Source organism: Eumetopias jubatus, unplaced genomic scaffold, assembly GCF_037043125.1.
Source record: "Eumetopias jubatus isolate StellerSeaLion01/CBP00866 unplaced genomic scaffold, mEumJub1_p1.0 scaffold_13, whole genome shotgun sequence".
Classification (NCBI taxonomy): Eukaryota; Metazoa; Chordata; class Mammalia; order Carnivora; family Otariidae; genus Eumetopias; species Eumetopias jubatus.
Genome location: NW_028274819.1, coordinates 32,134,042 through 32,155,546, shown reverse-complemented (window position 1 = coordinate 32,155,546; position 21,505 = coordinate 32,134,042). Strand labels below are relative to the sequence as shown.

The 21,505-nt window shown below is 33.4% G+C and overlaps 1 protein-coding gene across 2 annotated transcripts in view; it reads left to right on the top strand.

The window, feature by feature from the left end:
* Positions 1-20,035, top strand: part of METTL15 (methyltransferase 15, mitochondrial 12S rRNA N4-cytidine) — a 192,290-nt gene extending 172,255 nt beyond the window's left edge. For both annotated transcript variants that reach the window (XM_028117739.2, XM_028117738.2), the window contains exon 6: positions 19,125-20,035. In XM_028117739.2, coding sequence (XP_027973540.1) covers positions 19,125-19,570 — 446 coding nt within the window. In that variant the 3' untranslated portion in view covers positions 19,571-20,035. The remainder of the gene's footprint in view (positions 1-19,124) is intronic.
* The last annotated feature ends 1,470 nt before the right edge of the window (positions 20,036-21,505 follow it).

Here is a 21,505-nt window from a genome sequence, read left to right as displayed (position 1 = left end):
GGTTAAGATGTCAGCAGGCAGCAATGTAGCAGTCAAGGCACTGGGAACCTGAACCTTGAGAATGTGAGAAAAGGCTAAGACTGGGGAAAACATCCTTTTTTGTTGTTGTTGTTGTTGAAAACATTATTCCCTGCTGTCACTTTACCCTTCTCCCTGTTTTTTCTTCATCACATTAAAGAACTCTAAGGATGGGCTGGCTGCCAGCTCATTCAAGGTACATCAGCATCTCATTAGCCAGGTGACAAGTTAGGCCTCACACAATAAGCTCTATGGATTTTGAAAAGAGAAAGTGGGTTGTTATGGAGCTTTTGGTTGCCTAATTATTATTATTCAGTGAACTGTTTTAGATACAGCATACATTGCAGTGATGTTAAAGGCACTGCATTTTCTTCCTTAGGAAAAAAAAAGAATATTAACATTTATGTAAAATCCACTGGAAAGCATTAATTTAGAGTCCTGTGTGTTTCAGGTACCTATCTCAGAAATTGAAGCTGAGAAAGGTAATCTAGCAGGTAGGATTTTTAAGTTGTTGACTTCATCTCTGTACTCTTTAGATGGAAATCAACTTTGATGACAGACTGAAATCATCAAGCAACATGTTGTATTACTATATTGCTTACCCATTTTTCTTTATTAGTCTTTTTTTTTTTTAATGCCTCATCACCCTTGCATTATTAGTCTAGGTTTATGTCACTGCATTCTGTTGTGTCACTGAGTAATGGAAAAAGAAATTAATTTTGGAATTATACAATAACCAGGATTCACAGTTCAGCTCTGCTGTTTACTAGCTGTGTGAACTTAGACAAGTTATAGAACCATTCTAATCTTCTCTAAGGTAAGGATAATGATTCCTAACTTATAAGATTGTCAGGATGATTAGAAATTACATTTTAAAACTACCTACTCATGGCAGGCATATGATAGGCACTTGATAAAAGCTAGTCAGTACAAAGAATTTACCTTATCTAGTTGTTGATAGAATCTACTTCACAAATACATGTAAAAAATATGTAAAATTCATGATCATAGAGAAAATACAAGATTTTCATTTGTAAGTCATATATACAACATTGTTAAGAAATTCAAGTGAAAACTTTAAGAACCTATAACACCACTCTACCACCATAACATGATTATAAGTTTACATATTTTATCTCTTTACCTTTATTCTCACATTTTTCAGTTGAAATGATTGAGTGTATATAATTTTGATTTTTTTTTTACCTGATATCATGCCACATTTATGGCACTATACTGTGTGTCAGTAAGAGATATTCAAATTTATTTAATCATATCCTTATTATTAGATATTTGGCTTACATCTTAGGGTTGTTACTAAAAACCCTATGGTTAATTTTTGGTGCATATTTAAGGGATTTTAGAGAGGAGATGGGGTACTTCCTTTCTAGTATAAATCCCCTAGTGAGATTAATGACACATATGTGACGTTAGCCCTTCAAACATTGTTTTTCAAAATGGATACACATCCTTCTAGAAACTAAAAGCCTTTCCTGGACATTATTTCCCTGGACACTGCTCCTAGACCAAGTTAATAGGATAGAACAGGCAGAAAAATAAAAGATGGGAGAGTGCAGTTCAGTATTGAATTTGGATGTGGTAGAAAAAGATATTTATCATCTGTGACTTAGTTAAAATCCACATGCTATTGGCCCTTGGAGAAATTAATTATCTATTCTTTAATTCAGTCAGATAGTCTGTTAGTCTTTCCACAAGCCTATTATGAGAAAACTGATGATAATACACACTCCCTACTTTCTGGAAGTAATACACAGTCCCTGACTTCTGGAAGCTTATGTTTCAGTGGAAGTGACAGATATTTTTCAGAGATCATTGTAATACAGTTGAGAAGTGTTCCGTTGCAGATTAAGTATGATACAACTTACCTTGGAGCCCAAAGATCAGTTATGAGTATGTGCTGACCTTATAAGAAAGAAGAACATAGTTACATACCTTTTCTTGTTACTGTCCCCCACTCTGGGGGTGTGAATGGCCCAGCTCTGAGAGTAGTACTGCATTCCCTGTTCACTATTCCTAAAGGTTCAAATAAAGTATCTTATTAGGTGTCTTAGATATGCTAGAACCTTCTCCTTAGACTTTTGCTTTGTGTTCACAGCATTTGGTTAATAGGCCTCAATCCCTTCTTAAAGACTCAGTAATTAAATTTAATGTTGACCACCTAAACAGATAAAAGGAATCATGATTCACGTTGAGATATCCCATCTAGACTCAGCATTTTAAGACTTAAATACTGTAGAATTAGAGTATTATACTATGTTATAGTATATTACATTACATTATAAAGTATTATAGTATAATGTATTTTATTGAAAAGTAATACATGAAATGTATCAATTCTTTCCTTTAATTCTGAGCTATGTTCTTATTTCACCTCAGCGGGTAATATTCCTCTTTATCTTTTTTGCTCAAACCCATAACTTGATTTTTTTCCCTATTGTAGGAGGATTTGTAAGCCTCAACCACCCATAGTGAGATCATGTTGAAATCAGACTTAACCTGGTAGGAGTTGAGGATTAGATGAGATGCTGAAGAAGTTTAAAAAGAACCTCACTGAGTAAAGCCAGTTTTATCCAGAACCATTCAAGTTCACAGACTTTAATTAACAGTTTGAAATTTGTAATATTACTTGAATTTCAAATGGGTGAGAATTTAACACTGTATTATAGGAGCCCAGGCAAAAGGACATGAGTTGCGTCACAGACACTTATTAAATGCGATGGAAATTCAACAGACGAATGCCGGCAAACAGGTGCAAGAGCTGAATTAATTTTTAAACCCTACCACTCTGGGAATTGCAATGCATCACGTTGACAGCCACAGCACGTTGCTAATTTCATTCACAAGCTTAAAAATCTCAATACATTTGAACATGTGAATGTATTAAATTTTAAAAAGTGTAAGTAGCATAAGGGTATCCCAGAACTAAAAATGATAATTTCTCTCTGGGACTTTAAGTCATTTATTTAGCCAGAAGCATGGTGTTTTTTATGAATGAAATCTATCTTAACACTTCCCCATACAAATTGTGTTCTATTATTGTATGTAGTGCAGACTGTTACTAAGCAAGGTTTTCTCTTACTTTTAATATGAAATCCCTTGTGAGTCAGCAGAAAACTGAGTATTCACTGATAGAATTTCCAACTTCTCCTGTCATGCATGAAGGGGGTTCTCAGTCTCTGCTCCTGATGATGCTAAGTGGTGGTATTCCTGGAGTTAAAGAAAAATACAACAAAATAAAACTAAATGAAGACAGAGGCCTTTTTGGTGGTATCATTAAAGATGGTAAATTATAAGCTGAAAACTCAGAAAACTCTGTTTTCACCATGAATTTACCTATTTTGAGGTCCCTGATACAGCTGAGAATTCACTGAAAACCCTGTATTATTTCCACATAAAACTGCATGTACACACAAAATCCTATGATTTTAGGTTTGTGTTCATGAATCTCCACACTTAGAATACCATTTATGGTACATCTTGATCTTTGGGGCTGGAAGAATATTTATTTAGTGGATTTTTCCCTTTGCCACCTACTGTGCACCACGCTTTAGACCTGGGACTGAGGATATAAAGAAAGATAATAAAATATCTTTGGATCTTTTGCAGCCTAGTAGATGTTAATAGACCAATAATGTAGAATGGTAATAGTTTGTTGAAATATGTATAAAAACATCATTGCAAAAGCTTGCTGGAGAAGATCCTACCTTTGTGAGCATTAGGGATGAGTAGACATAAACTATAAGAAGAGGGAGAAAGGCATTTAGACTATGAAGAGAGCAATGATCACTGCCCTGTCATTGCTAAAATTGTGTATTTACAAGAAATGCACAGTATCAAATGTATAGAAAATCTTCCAGTCTTCTCTTATAATATTTCCCAAGAAGCTTTAAAGAAAAAAATACAAAAGCTTGTCCCCTCAGTTTGCTTAGCAAGAGAATATTAAGCACTAATTTTTGGAACATAAAAACAACTATAAAGGGCTCCTTTTCTAGCAAGTGAGTCAGGAAAAGCCCAGTGTGTACTGCACTGGTTGAGTCTAGATTCTTAATCAAAAACATGTAATCAGTACTTGTGCAAAAGTCTTTTGATAATGACAGTAGTATTAACTGTTTCTTTTTTAAACACACTATCAAGACAGCTTATGAAAAAGAGAGGCAAATTTACAGTCTAATAACCTGAGCTAACAATATGTTATTTTCAATACAATGAAAAGGACAAAAGCCAAAGGTATTCATTACCATTCCCAGGTAAGAGACCAGGGCAGTTGCTGCCTTCACCAGATGTGCAGTCTTAGGCCTAACAATGCACATCTCCCCAGGGGAAAAGTGGAGAGAAAGCCAAACTCTTGCAACTTGATGCAACATCTCTTAGTAAAAGGCTATTCAGGCTTAGAGTAAAGATTCTACCCTCATTTTCTCCCAGAAAATGAGATTGTTATATAAAACACTAGACATGAAATCAGAGCTTCTGGAAATCATTCTGAGCCATGTGATTTCATCTTAACTTCCTTTAATTCTAACCAGGAAAAAGGAGATGAGATGGTTTGGTGAATGTACCATCTTAAAATTGTTGCTTTGTTTTGAGCACGCGTAAAGACAAGAAAACTCAAGAACATCCTCAGGAAACTGAAAAATAAACACACCTATATAATAAATTGAGTTTTTTAAAAAAATCAAGACAAAAAAAGCTAATGTTAATCTGGCCTTCCCAGAGTGTGTTTCTCAGATGAACTAGTCAGAAATGTTATGCCTCTCTTCTGGAGGAGTTAGAGTCATTCTGTCTTATAAAAAGAATGGATGTAGGGGTGGGCTTCATGTTAAAAAGACCAAATTTCCATTTGGGTCCTGTGAACTTGGGAAGTGACCTTTAACCCTAAATTTTTCACCTCTAAATGGAAATGAGAATATCTACCTCTTGCCTCAGAATTATTATAGGGACTTAATGACATAATTGAGATATGTGAGGAGTGATTAACACCAAACATACTTTAAGTATTTTCCTACCCAGAAAACAAATTCTATGGAATGGGTAGTTCTTACTAAAAATTAAAGTTCTTACTCAGAAAGTTTGAAAGTGCTAGGTAAATAGAGTTTAATAATTATATTCAGAGCTTTACCATGCTAATGGACATTGTGGATCTCCAGAAGAGTGTAGCATGCGACTTTTCTCAGATTTTACTTGCCAAAAGACACATTGGTATTTGTTTGGGGAGTGAAGGTGCTATATAGTTAACAAGGCCACTGTCCCCAGAACAGTAGATTGGAAAATGCTTTCTATACAGGGGTCAAGATTCTTCTTTTTTTTTCCTCTTTTTGTTCCCTTAATAGTGTGTACAATCCTTGTTTCTAGCCCTCCTCCCAATATTTACATATCATTCTCCTTATTGGGTTTGAATTTTTTGAGGGCAGGGACTACAATGTCTTCATAAACATTTTAATCCCCAGTGTTTAGTACACTGTGCATAGTAAATATTGTCTGAATGAATGAATGATGTACTATTCAGGATGCAGTTACTAAATTTTACCAAATACTGCTCATGCCAATTTTAATTGAAACAATTTCTGTTAGCCTCAGATTCTACTCAACTAATAAATGGACTGAATAAGTTGGGATTTTGGATTTCTGAAAACAAATGGTATGGTTTAAAATGATTCACAAATATATTTCATCCTTGTGGAAATATGCTCAAGAAAGAAGATGCCCTGTGCAGAAAGGTGCTCCATGAAAACTAGAGCAAAGGGAGAAGGAAAGAATGGAGACAAATAAATACTGTGTGCTCAAGATGCCAGAAGAAAACTTGTATACTTGGATGGCAAGAGAGAATCTAAAAGTTTAATTATGGGAAATAATCTGGCCAGGTGAATGTAATGCAACCTGGAAGGTTTAGGTTAATTAAGTTAGGGCTCTTACATTTGTTAGCATCAGTCATTAAATAGTCAAGATCAAACTAAAAAGTGATTTTTAAATAATTTCTCATTTTTTTAAAGATTTTATTTATTTGAGAGAACACACATGAAAGGTGGGAGAGGCAGAGAGAGAGAGGGAGAAGGAGGCTCCCCACTGAGCAAGGCTCTATCCCAGGACCCGAGATCATGACCCAAACCCAGGCCTAACCAACTGAGCCACCGAGGCACCCCTGATTTCTCATATCTCTACCATGCTATCTTCATAGTCTTAAGGCCTAAATGCCACTTTGTAAACTTGGAAGTGCACCATTAATTTGTACAAAAGGAAAATTTTATACTTCCTTTTGGATACTGAAATCTTTTAATCTGATGCCTAAATCCAATGAGAATTACTCAGATGCTTCAGAGGTTTTCAACAACCCTCTACCCCACCTACTCTCCTATTAGTCCAGGATCAAAATAGAATTAGTTTGGTAGAATCTTCAAATTAACATATCAAATCCCTTCCTCACCAACTCCATTGTATAACTGAGAATAGCAAATAAATAAATGGATGAATGGCATTCATAAAGTGACTATATGGAGTATGTGCTTCTGAACATTTTCTTTATTTGATCTTTACAATAATTTTGTGAAAAGTGTTATCATCTCATGTTCTAGTGGGAAAACAAACTTAGAAGTTAAGTGTTATTGCCCCATATCAAACAGCTATTAAAAAGTAAAAGATCTGAAAAAAGAAGAAGATAGCAGGAGGGGAAGAATGAAGGGGAGTAAGTAGGAGGGAGACAAACCATTAGAGACGATGGACTCTGAAAAACAAACTGAGGGTTCTAGAGGGGAGGGGGGTGAGGGGATGGGTTAGCCTGGTGATGGGTATTAAAGAGGGCACATTCTGCGTGGAGCACTGGGTGTTATGCACAATGAATCATGGAACACTACATCAAAAACTAATGATGTAATGTATGGTGATTAACATAACAATAAAAAATTATTTAAAAAAAAGTAGAAGATCTGATCATTGAACCTAGTTTCTCCTTTCTATAGCCCCACACCATTTCTATTACACCATGTTGTCTTAATATAAGTATTGTCATTTTTTTATGCTTTTCCATACGGATGTTTAAAGTGCTTATGTGTAAGCATAGTACTCACACAAACAGGTGACCATAATTTAGGTGAAGATAACTATTAAACTTTAACAAAGGACATGTAAAATATTAATGGAAATACTATGTTCCCTGGATGGATTTTATGATAATGTAAATTTTATCCAAATCAGTTTAAAAAATTCGGTGCAATTTTAATCAAAATATTTTTTATTTACTTTATTGATTCTTTCTAAATTTAATTTGGACTAACAAATGCATGAGAATACCCAAGAAAATTTTTTAAGGAAGGATGATGGTGAGGGTAGGGGAGTTTGTACTACCTAATAGCAAAACATACTGGGGAAAAAAAACAATAATATTTTGGTATTGGCAGAAAAATAGAGAAATACATCAGTGGAACACAACTGAGAATCCATAAGATCTATTTGTGTATAAAAATGTAGTATATGATCAAAGTGGTACTTCAAATGAATAGGGAAATAATGTACAACTTAATAGGACAGTTGGCTATGTAATTTTCAAAAAGATGAAGTTAGATCCCTACCTCATACCATACTAAAAGTAAATTTTCTGTGAATTAAATATTTAAATATAGGAAATAAAACTAGAAATATACCAGAAAATATAGAGTTGATTAAATCTACATAATGTTGGTGTGGGGAGAGCTTTCCTAAACTTGATAAAATCTAAAAGATATGAAAAAAAAATCTGTATACTCTTTTAATTTCTGTATGGCAGAAAAACTCCACAAAGTAAAAAGACAGTCACAATCTCTGAAAAATATTTGTGACTATATATGAGAGAAAATGGTTAATATCCTTATTTTATAAATAGCTCTTCTAAATCAATAAAGAAAAAACATCAGAATAAGAACATGAACAAAGGGTTTGCTCAGTCAGTTCATAGCTGAAATCAAATGGCCATTAGATTTGAAAGGATTCCCCATTCTACTAATTGTGAAAGAAATGCAAATAAATTAAATAACTGTAAACTATCATTTGTTCACTCTATTAGGCTAGTTAAGGTTAAAAAGAGGGCTAGTTTTAGTACTAGTGTAGACGTGGGGAGATGGGCTCTCTCATGTACTATTGATGGAAATAAATTGGTACAATCTATTGAGAGAATAAATTTAGAAGTATTGATCCAAATTTAAATGGGCACAAAAAGTCTTTGACTTAAATACTCTAATCCTATAGACTACTATCATAGGCTCAAATAGTTACAAATATTTTTCCCACAATGTGGCTGTCTGTTTATTTTGTAGAGTTTTTCTACCATGTGGAAATTTAAAATGTGTAATTCACATGTTTACTGCAGCATTTTTGTGATAGCAAAAAGAGAGAACATCCTAAATGTTGCTGTGATAGCAGTATGGGCTCCACCAGAGTAGAGACTGCCTCTATCATAATTACTGTACTCCACACCACAAACCACAAACATTTGTTAATGAACAAACAAAATGGATTATAATGCACCTATACAACTGAAATTTTTAAGATACATAAACAAAGCAAGTTGCAGGTTATTGTGCAGATCATTCCCTCCTTACAAATATATGCATAGGTACATTTATATACAAAATGTCATATATATCAAGGAAAAAAGTTATAAATTATACCTTTTGTTTGCTTTTTGGGGTGGGATTAAAGGAATAATGACATTAATCTTTTGCTATGTATACAACTGATGATATTGCTTTTTGCTTTTTTTTTTAACAATTACTATGTTTATAAGTTTAAAGTACAAATGCAGTCATTCTTTAAATCCACCAACTCTTCTTGGTTCAACGATTTATGGCAGTGAACAAACAGTTCTCTTTTCACTGAGCACATCATCTAATAGAGGAAGACAGGTGGTAAACGAGTAAATATTTGTCCCTGATAAAGTATTATGGAAAAAATTAAATAGTATAAGGGGACTTTAGTGACAGGATGCTACTTTTCATAACTAGTTAAAGACAGCAACCTTTCTAATTCTGTGATGTTTATTTTTTCAAGATTTTATTTATTTGAGAGAGAAAGCATACAAGCAGGGGGGAGGGGCAAAGAGAGAAGGAGAAGCAGGGAGCCTGGTGTGGGGCTTGATGTGGAGCTCAATGTGGGGCTCGATCCCAGGACCCTGAGATCATGACCTGAGCCAAAGGCAGACACTTAACTGACCGAGCCACCCAGGTACCCTAATTCTGTGATGTTTAAGAGGAGACCTGAATTAAGAAGGGAATAAGCTATCCACCTATATGAAGGCAGATTTTCTAGGTACAGGTCAAAGAACCTAGGCAGGACCATGCCATGGTTCAGTTAAGGTACAGAGCTCAAGGTCAGGAAGGTGAGGTCAGAGAAATGGGGGTGGTAGGAAGCAATGGTTGCATGTGACATAGAGACATTTGGCCAAGGTAAGAGCTTCAGTTTCTATCTCATGTGATAGGAAGATCCTAGAGATACTGAACAGTGTAATCACATGATCTAATTTTCATATGAAAAAGATTGGTCTGATGGTTGTGTGGAAAAGGTGATGATGGCTTAGATTAGGGTGATAGTAGTAGAATTGGTGAGAAATGGTGGGGTTCTCAATACAATTCAGATATAGAGCCATGAAAAATTGCTGATATGAGAGAAAGGGAAGAATTAGAATATGAGACTGTCAGGAACTTTAAAAATCCTGCAACAACAAACCTGATTTGGAATGTGAGAATGGAGTGCTTCTTATGAGGGAGAACTCTTAACAATTTTCTTAAACAGCTCGGGTCAATCTCTATGTCAGGAATTTTCTCAACATTGCTATGAGAGGTAAGTACCAAATAATGTAAAATTGAATTGAAATTACAACTTGTTACCCCATAGTGGATTTAATGTACACTTACTTTTAACTATACATTTTTTAAAGTGTACTTGGTGTACTTAACTTGAAAACATCTTGCTATTAAATTATGTTAGCCTTTAATTCCTTTTTAAAGTCAGTTTACTGACAAAATTTTGCTATTATAAAGTATTAGAAGGATAAAAAACCCTCAAAATATGAAAAAAATATTAGGAGGAAAATGGTTCTGCTATTTTGAAGAATTGAGAAAACTTGTGGTTTAAGATTTTATAGATATTAAGTGAAATAAAAGCTTACAGAAAATCTCAACAATATTGTGCACTAATCTTTGTGGAAAAAAATCTGAGCTGAAATCACTGAAGGTCTTGATGACCATTACATTCTCATGTCTTATTTTATTCTGTAAAAGAAATATGCAAAAAAGTTCACCTTGCACATTGGCTCATTTCAGTTAATAAGGGCTTGCAAGTTTGCATTTCTGGAGGTTAAAGTTAATTGCAGGTGTTCTGTTGCATGTGCAAATAATTGATTCATTAAGACATTTCCAGCAAGTATCAAATATCATTAAATACAAGGAAGTAGTTATATTGAGATAATGAAATTGCTAGCAAATTTTAGAGTTCATTTGCCCCATTAAATTCACAGTTCGGTACCCACATTCACATTTGGCTGAAAAGTAGGGCATTTCATGACATTATTTGGAAAATTCAGTTCATGATGTTTTCTGTGACTAAAAAGATTCTCTTCAATTAGCCATTCTTTGATGTGACTGAATATTATATTCTTCATATAGCCATCTAATGATGTGAATGAATTCATTCACTTATCCATTTATTTTTTTCCATTCATTATCTATTTATTATCTTTTCAACAAACATTTACTGAGTGTTTACTATAGTAGTTCTTAATCTTGGCTGCAATCAGAATCCTCTGTGAAGCTTTTTAAAAATAGTGATTACTGTGTAATAAACCCCTGAAACTGATTCCATAGTTCTGGACTGGGGCCAAGCATCTTTATTTTTTCAAAGGCTCCACAGGTGAATGATGTGCAGTCAAGGTTTAGAATCACAAGCTTCTTTGTTAAGTATGAGGGATATGAAGAGTGAACATGAAATAGCTCCCATTCACAAGTCAAGGTACTGAGACAGACAAGTAAACTTGTAATTGCAGTAGAGTGTGACAAGTGCACACCTCTTCCCACTTAAAACTTATATAAATTGGCCTAGTCCATTGGTAGACTAGAAAACACAAAAAGGAGATTTTCTCTAAGCACCAAATCAAATGAATCTGTATTTTCTGTCTTACCTACTATGCCTTAATCAAATAAATTAGCCATACAAGATCTGTGACTAAAATCAGGAAATGGAATAATAGAGAGGACCAGTTTCTATCTCTGATAACAGAATATAGGATATGATAAAGAAGTGGGAGAAGAAAGAAGAGTTGCAAAACAGTAAGCTCCTCAAGGGCAAGGACCAGGTCTCATTAATATTTTTCTTCCTTTGGCCTAATTTAGAATCTAGCAGATATTCCCACATGGTCTCTACTTACCTAGGAGAACTCTGTTCCTTACTCTCTGACCAGTGACTTACACAAGCAAACCCATTTTTGCTACCTTATAGGCACATGACATTTACTGATTGTCTTTAAACTTTCTAATTCAGACAAAAACACCTGACTTCCTTAATACCCCGGTGATGGGTATTAGTACCCATCACCGGGGTATTAAGGAGGGCATGTATTGCATGGAGCACTGGGTGTTATACGCAAACAATGAATCACGGAATACTACATCAAAAACGAATGATGTATTGTATGGTGACTAACATAACATAATAAAACAAAATTTGAAGAAAACTACCTTGCTTAATCCTTGATAGTAGGATTGTCTTTTCTTGTCTTTTTGTCTATTTGTACAATTGTCAGTTGATGTTTTGTTTTTACTATTTTAATTTCCATTACTGTATGCTGTTTAAATTCTTTTTTTCTTTTTAATTTCATTTTATAAAATCTGTATTGTCAATCTTTCTTCCTATAAATTACAGAAACAAAAGTGCCAGTTTATAAAGGAAGGGTATCCCTGGAAATTGAACTTATCTAAAATAAGGCAGGATGTGTACTTTTGGTCCAAGAGCAGCACCAAAAAGCTCCACAAAACATACTGCCCATCGCAGCCCTTAATCGTCTTCTGGTCCATGAAGATGGGACTTGCAGAGTTGATAGGACCATACCTGGAAATCCTATCCAGGAAACCCATTGCATAGTCCAGATTAGGATTCCCTAAACAAAAAATTTAAAAAAGCCCCAGAAGAAAAGCTTTTCATAGTTTGGAGTTATCCTATTATCTTTAAGACCACTCCTAAATAAAATGGAAGCTCTTATTTTCTTTCTCCATTATATGACATTGGCAAGGCCTACTTAAACCTTATAAAGAAAAAATTGTCTGATCACAGTGGTGTTAATTTTTCAGCTGCAAATTCATATTCAGTGTGGATATATTTAAAGTGAATATTAATTATATAAACATGAAGTTGCATAATATAAAATATGAATAAATTCTCACTTTATGTGAAATACTTTGAAATAAAAACAGGTCTCCTCAATTAAAAGAACTAGTCAGGAATCTCAGTTTCACAGCTAGCTGGCTGAATGAATTATAAACTATAATTGTGCCACAGGAAGGGGCCATTTTAGCTGGTAAAGAGAAATGCCTACCATACTTTGTTATGTCAAATGAACCAATGCTATTATTTATATAGAATTTACTTGGTGATTTCAGATATTATTTTGTTATTTTAACATTTTCTATTTTCATTATTTTTTTAATTTAATTTTATTATGTTATGTTAGTCACCATACAATACATCATTGGTTTTTAACGTAGTGATCCATGATTCACTGTTTTCGTATAACACCTAGTGCTCCATGAAGTACGTGCCCTCCTTAATACCCATCACTGGGTTGCCCCTTCTCCCCACCCCCTTCCCCTCTAAAACCCTCAGTTTGTTTCTCAGAGTCCATAGTCTCTCATGGTTCATCTCCCACTCCGATTTCCTCCCTTCATTTTTCCTTTCCTTCTCCTACTGTCCTCCATGCTGTTCCTTATGTTCCACAAATAAGTGAAACCATATGATAATTGACTTTCTCTGCTTGATTTATTTCACTTAGCATAATCTCCTCCAGTCCCATCCAATGTGTTGATGTAAAAGTTGGGTATTTATCTTTTCTGATGGCTGAGTAATATTCCTTTGTATATATGGACCACATCTTCTTTATCCATTCCTCTGGCTCTTTTCCACAGTTTGGCTATTGCAGACTTTGCTGCTATGAACACTGGGGTGCATATGGCCCTTCTTTTCACTACATCTGTGTCTTTGGGGTAAATATCCAGTAGTGCAATTGCTGGGTCATAGGGTAGCTCTATTTTTAATTTTTTGAGGAACCTCCACACTGTTTTCCAAAGTGGCTGTACCAACTTGCATTCCCACCAACAGTGTAAGAGGGTTCCCCTTTCTCCACAACCTCTCCAAAATTGGTTGTTCCTTGCCTTGTCAATTTTTGCCATTCTAACTGGTGTAAGGTGGTATCTCAATGTGGTTTTTATTTGAATTTCCCTGATGGCTAATGATGATGAACATTTTTTCATGTGTCTGTTAGCCATTTGTATGTCTTTTGAGAAGTGTCTGTTCATGTCTTCTGCCCATTTTTTTGACTTGATTATTTATTTTTTGGGTGTTGAGTTTGAGAAGTTCTTTATAGATCTTGGAAATCAGCGCTTTGTCTGTAGTGTCATTTGTAAGTATCTTCTCCCATTCTGTGGGTTGCCTCTTTGTTTTGTTAACTGTTTCCTTTGCAGTGCAGAAGTTTTTATCTTGATGAAGTCCCAAAAAGACCCCAAATAGCCAAGGAAATATTGAAAAAGAAAAACAAAGCTGAGGGCATCACGTTGCCTGATTTCAAGCTTTATTACAAAGCAGTGATCACCAAGACAGCGTGGTACTGGCACAAAAACAGACATATAGACCAATGGAACAGAATAGAGAGCCCAGATATGGACCTTCAACTCTATGGTCAAATAATCTTTGACAAAACAGGAAAAAATATGCAATGGAAAAAAGACAGTCTCTTCAATAAATGGTGCTGGGAAAATTGGACAGCTATATACAGAAAAATGAAACTCAACCATTCTCTAACACCATACACAAAGATAAACTCAAAATGGATGAAAGACCTCAGTGTGAGACAGGAATCCATCAAGAGGAGAACATAGGCAGTAACCTCTTCGACATCGGCCACAGCAACCTCTTTCAAGATACATCTCCAAATGCTAGTGAAGCAAAAGCAAAAATGAACTTTTGGGACTTCATGAAGATATTTTCATTATTTTTTGAAAATATATTCATTGACAATATCAAGCAAATATTATTAAACTCTCTGCCTTTCTGTTATTTCATCGAATTGTTTAACATAAAGTCAGGTATGGCTAATTCAGTGCTGTTAATAATCACATCCTCAAATGTGTATCTCTGAAATGTGATAAAATGCCAAGAATGATAAGCAATTACCATGTTGAGCCATCCATTTAATATCTATAAAATATTAGAGATAATGTTATGAAACAAAATTCTAAAGCATTAAAGCAAAAACATGCTACATTATTTGATGCTTCTTGTATTCCATGGATGTTTATGCCCTATTTTACATCAAAATACATGTAAATTGAAATTTATTTTATAATACATTTTTTCTTTGAGAAAATTAATGTTGAATTATGCAAGATTTAAATCATGCAAGTCTTTAGGAATACATTCTTCCTGAAGCATCCTCTAAATCCAAGCTCTAAAACATGAAGAGTTGTGTATTTGTTCAGATTTTAGAATATTTTAAATTACATTTCCCAGTGACCAAAACTCTTTCTGTGGAACATGGAGTGATTGAATAACAAATAGAAAAAAAGTTGACCTCACTCTTTAGCTTTGACTTTGATATTTTTTTCTGAGAGACCTGCTTGTTAGAAGATAAATTCCCTAATGTCTAAACTAGCCTTTCAACAGAGTAGTTTTTGTGGATGAAAGAGTGAACCCATACCATGGATTTGGTTACCTTTAGACAGCCAGGTTCTCAGCTCCCTGGTACAAGTATGGTATTATTTCTTTCTTTCTCTGATTGTTTCATGTACTACTGGACCTACAGGTTACTAAAATGTGAACTAAGGCACCAGCTTTGTATAATTTACTTTGCTGTAAGAAGCATGCCACTGAGACTCAAGTGCCAGGATTGCAGCCATACTTTCTGATCTTCATCCATAGAGAATCTGGACCACAAGGATTACATTTCTATGGGATAATATTCTCTAGGAACAAAAATTTTAAGACATGAGTAATCAAGTAAAAAAATTAAATAGAAAATTCCTTTATAAGTTCATTGAGCATTATACTTTAATATCATATTTGTATGACAATGGAGTAAGTTTAAGGAAAATTATATTTATTCATTTATTTAAAAATCAACATTTTTTGTTTATCCTATTCTTGAAAACTAAATGGAGTTTGTCTGTTTTGATGTGCATCTTTTAAAATGTAAATAGTATCATACATGCTTCATTTTGTAATTTTCTTCTTTTACATATTGTAGATACATTAATCCCTTATCAGATACATGATTTGCAATTTTTTCTCCATTCTTTCAGTTGTCTTTTCACTTTCTTGATGGTGGCCTTTGAATAACAAAATTAATTTTGATGATGTACAATTTTCTTTTGTTGCTTGTGATTTGGGTGTCATATCTAAGAATTTTTTCTTGCCAAATTCAAAGTCATTAATGTTTATCCCTGTGTTTTCTTTCTAAGACATAATTCTTTCTAAGAATTTTATAGTTTTTGCTCTACATTTATGTCTTTGATCCATTTTGAGTTAATTTTTCTATGTGATTTAACGGTCCAACTCCATTTTTTAGTATGTGACTATCTATCTAGTTGTCCTAACATTATTTGTTCCATTAACCATTCTTTCCCTATTGCATGGCTTTGACATTCTTGTCAAAAATCAGTTGCTCATAGGGCTTATTTCTGAGCTTTCTATTATATTCCATTGATCTCTATGTCCATTGTTGTACCAGCACCACACTGTCTCAATTACCATTGCTTTTTAGGAAGTTTTGAAATCCCTAAGTGTGAGTCCTCCTTCATTCTCTTCCCCTCACCCTGCCCCCCCCCCCCCCAGGATCATTTTGGCTGTTCTGGGTCTCTTACAATTCCATATGAATTTTAGAATTAGCGTGTCAATTTGTCTAAAAAAAAGTCAGCTGGGATCTGATAGAGATTGCATTGAATCTTAAATTAATTTGGAGGAGTTTTCCATCTTAAACAATTTTTTTAAATATTGTTTGTAGCTTCCATAACATAAGATTTACCTTTCTTTTGTTAACTTTATTCCTAAATATCTGATTCCTTTTGATGCCATTGTGAATGGAATTTAAAAAAAATTTTTTTTGGATTGTTAATTATTAAGGATAGAAACACAGCTGATTTTTGCATGTTAATTTCATATACTGCTGCTTTGCTGAATCCATTTGTTAGTTCTCATAGGGTTTGTGTATATGTAATCGTTGGTGTTTTCTACATATAAGATCCTGTCCTCTGTAAACAGAGATAATTTTACTTCCTTTCCAGTTTTGATGCCTTTTAGTTCTTTTTCTTGTCTGATTGCTCTGACTAGAACTTTCAGTACTGTGTTGAATAGAAGTGGTGAAGATGGGTATTCTTGTTTTGTTCATGATCTTCAAGGAGAAGCTTTTAGTCTTTCATCATTAAGTATAATATTAGCTTTGGGTTCTCATATGGGCTTCATTATGCTGAGGTGCTTTCCTTCTATTCCTAGTTCTTGAGTATTTTTATCATGAAAGGTGTTGAATTTTTTCAAATGCTTTTTCTGCATCATTTGACATAATCATGTGGGTTTTTTCCTTCATTCTGTCAATGTGACATATTACATTGATCAATTTTCATTTGTTGAACCATGACCATCCACTTGGTCATGGTGTATAATCCTTTTAATATGCTGCTGAATTTGGTTTGCTACTATTTTGTTGAGGATTTTAATGTTTAGATTCATAAGAGATATTGATCTGTAATTTTCTTGTGATGCCTGTGGTTTTAGTTTCATAGTAATACTGGGCTCATAAAGTAATTTGAGAAGTGTTCTCTTTTCTTCAATTTTTTGGAAGCATTTGTCAAGTAATGTTTTTAATTATTTGAATGTTTGGCAGAATTCAGCAGTGAGGCTATCTGGGCCTGGACTTTTCTTTGTGGGTTGCTTTTGATTACTGATTTAATCCTTTTACTCGTAATAGTTCTATTCAGATCATCTATTTCTTCTTGGGTCAGTTTCAGTAGTTTGTTTCTAGGATTTAGCAGTTCTAGTGGATGTGTAGTGATATTTCATTGTGGTTTTAATTGGCATTTTTATGACTAATGATGATGAACATCTTTACATATGTTTATTGGCTTATATCTTTTGTGAAGTGTTCAAATTTTTGAACATAGGTGGTTTGGCTTCTTATTAAATTGTGAGATTTTCTTACATATTCTGGATAAGAGTTTTGTCAGATATATATTTTAGGTTTAGTGTTTACTCTTACATCTGTGATCCATTTTGTATTAATTTTTGTGTACAGTGTGCAGTAAGAGTTGAAATTCATCTTCTTTTATGATAATCAACTTTCATTGAAAATCTTTTCTTTCTCCATTGAACTAACTTAACATCTTGGTCAAAAATCAATTGCTTTTATAAATGTGTGTCTTTTTCGGAGATGTCCAAATTTTGATAACTGTGTTATTTGGTGCATTTGCATTTACAGTTGTACTTTCTTGCTCTATTGACCTTTTTCTCAATAAGAAATGTTTCTCTTTGGGTCCAGGAGTTCTCCTTCTTAAAGGTTTTTTTTTTTTCTAATATTAATACGATCTCTCTTTTTTATGCTTCTGTCTTCATGGCATATCTTTTCACAGCCTTTTGCTTACTTTTACTTTTATTTGCATTTTTATATTTAAAGTACATTTCTATACATTTCTCTAGACAATGTATAGTTAGGTCCTGCTATTCTTCAGTCAGATAATCTCATTTATATTGGAGTATTTAATGCATTTATACTTAATGTAATTATTGATATATTTGATTTTGTCTGCCATTTTACTATTTGTCTTCTCTTTGTCTAATTTCTGTTTTCTTGTTCTGTTCTGCCGTCTTTTATGTTAAGCAATATTTTTTTGTGTACTATTTTTATTCTCTGAGTTTATTAGCTTTATTTCTTTGCATTACTTTTATTGATTGCTCTAGGAACCACAATATGCAACTTTTACTTCCAGTACAACATATGAATCTTGCAAAAATATGCCTCCATTTACCCACTCTAATCCTTTGCACAGATTAATACCTGTATTGTAATGTATATAAATGTAAAAAATATTGTTATAATTTCACTTGAGTCCTGCCTTTTAAAGAAATTAAGAGAACTCATATGTAGAGAGATATGTGGATATCTATATAGATATATCTATAATCTCTTTTTCTGTATATGCAAGTTACCATCTGGTGTCATTTTATTTCAGCATTAAGTATTTCCTTTAGCATTCCTTGAATGCAGACATATTAGCAATGAATTCTCTCATTTTTTATTTATTTGAAAATGTCTTTGAACCTTTAATTCTGAAGAATAGTTTTAGATAGCCTTCTTGGAAGACAGATTTTTTTTGCCTCAACAATTTGAATGCTATTCCAGTATTGTATAGCTTCCATTGTCCTCATGAGAAAATAACTGTTAATAATATTTTTGTTCTCCTTTATGTATTTCTTTATTGTATTCAAGATTTTTCTGATTAGCTTGTCATAGTTTGATTATGATGTACCTAAATGCGGTTTTCTCTTGTTTATTCTATTTGTAGTTTACTGAACTTCTTGTATCAGTGAGTTAATATTTTTCACTCAAGTTGGGAAGTTTTAATCACTAATATTTGTCTGCCTCTTTCTCTACTTGTTTGACTCCAGTTACTTATGAGTTATGAAAGCTGTTTCTGACACATAGTTTAAATCTTGATTGGATGCTTGGAAATAAAATGGAAGAATGAATGAAATGCCACAATTTTCTAATGAAATGTAGTTCCTTAAGTATATACACACACAACCCAGTAAATTTACAGTAGAAAATATTAATTTTTCCTGTCCTCTTTTCCTGTTTTTACAAAATCTATTCATAGGTGCATTTCCTCCATCTGCTGTTTTTGCACGGAAAGACTTGCTACAACGATCTACCCATATTGCTACCAAGACTTTCCAAGCTTTTCGAATATTTGTGAACAATGAACTCAATGAACTTTACACAGGATTGAAGACAGCTCAGAAGTTTCTGAGACCTGGTGGCCGCCTTGTTGCCCTCTCCTTCCATTCATTAGAGGATCGCATTGTCAAACGATTCCTGCTTGGGATAAGCATGACAGAAAGGTTTAACCTAAGTGCTAGACAGAAAGTGAAACAAGGATTGCAATTGGGTTCAGGTCATGAAAACAAGGAAGGAGCCTCTATAGGCAGGGCCCCTTTAATGTGGGAATTGATACACAAGAAAGTACTTACTCCAGAAGATCAGGATGTACAGGATAACCCCAGAGCACGCTCAGCCAAGCTTAGAGCAGCCATCAAATTATGAGAAAGAAAGTTTTCATCATTTGATCCTTCAGGTTTTCCCTTCACAGTTTCTCTTTTTTTTTCATGTATATTACTGATCAGCTTAATATAAGAAAGTATGAGATATATATATATATCTGTCTAAAGAGATGTACTATATATGTGTGGAAATTAAGGGTATTTACCATTTGTTTCCTCAGAAAGAAAATGTCAGAAATATTAGCATGACACAGAAAGTTCAAGGAGCAGCAGCATCTCAAAACTGGAAAAATGTGTTTATCTGAGCATTATATTTAACTTTTGAAATGCAGTCCTTTCTCTAATCAGGAAATCTTTTAGAAAGAAGAGTACTATGTGTATTTATCTAAATATGTAAGCTCAAGCTGTCAAAAGAGAGAGATTATAATTGTATCTGCATGCTCTAAATTCTGAATTTAGATATTCAGATTTGCAACAGACTTTCTGTGGATCAAATAATTAATGATCATGGAAGAAATTTTAATTTCTATTTGGGAATAATTTAGTAGTACTATATAGTCTTCTTAAATATAGGTATTATGCAAATTTAAAATTTTCAAGTGTTATTTTTAAAATGCATCATACTGTTAAATGTCACTTTTGAAATTATAGTGTTGTTTCAAAGGGATTTTACAATATGATATATGCCATTTTATCACATTGCAAGGTAAAAATGCAGAATTGCTCTAATAGCTCTCATAGAGAATGTTTCATGAAACTTATATTTAAAGTAAATTATGTTTATTTTAATAATATCCCAGAATGTCTTTGATGCATAATAAAATCTGTCATCATTTGAATCCTGCATTTTTTAATTGAGCTATTCAAAATAATTCAACCAAGTCTATTTGAAATAGAAAAGTATATGAAAAAGATATTAAAATGAATGTGCCCCTAATGTTTTTACCTACCCAATAGTACTATAATAGTAAATGTTTATTTAGGAGACATTCACTTGGTAAAGGATTCTTTAACATATTAATGAGATTGATTCATGATTCATATATCAACTTTTTATATGTAAATATGCATTTCTAATTTTTTCAGTTATTCAGCAAGTACTAACTAGGCAGAGAAACAAAGGTGAATAAAATACACATACCTTACAGTACTTGTCCTATGGAGTTTAAGTCTAGTGGAGAAGAGTAATGGTAGTTAAATAATCACAAAAATCAATATAAAATTAACACAGTGGTAAAAGCTACAAAGAAGCAATACTGGGTACTGCAAGAAAATCTAGTAGGGATTTCACTTACTGAAGGAAAACGGATCTGACCTTGTGATGCTTGAATTATGACTTGAAGGATGAATAAAAGATATAATTAGTCAAAGGGTACATTGGCATGTTGATAAAAGGTACCTATAAATGATTGCTTTCTTAAGTGATTATCCCTGAAATCATATTTATACTATTAATATGCTTAGTAAACTATTCAAATATAGGAAAAATTCATCTTCTCAATTATGATGACAGATTCTGAATTGGTGAGTACAAGTGAATAAAATATCAACATAAATATTGGCAAAGGATAAGAATGAAATACTAGAATTCACCATAGATTTACTTTATCTAACTCTGTAATATTTAAGTTCTCAAGCTTGTTTGCCACTTTATAGGTTTTATTCAAATCTGGGCAATTATACAGTGGAATTAATTTCTAATTGTGCAGAATTAGAAAATATTGTAGGGAGCAGTGTCCTCAAATTAGAAAAAATGAATGTACCTAGGTTGCTCCTCTGAATCTTTCCTGAAAAAAATGTTTGTTTCTCTTGCATATAAGTCATATTTGCGAATGAAAAGATTCCCAAAGGTGCATTCCCATCCAAGTATCTGGTTAAAAATAAGAGATCACACTCATATTCAGCAATGATTTACCTATTTCATCTGTCATTTTTGGATCCTGTATAGTATGGGGATTTTTTCTTTAACGTTAAATGG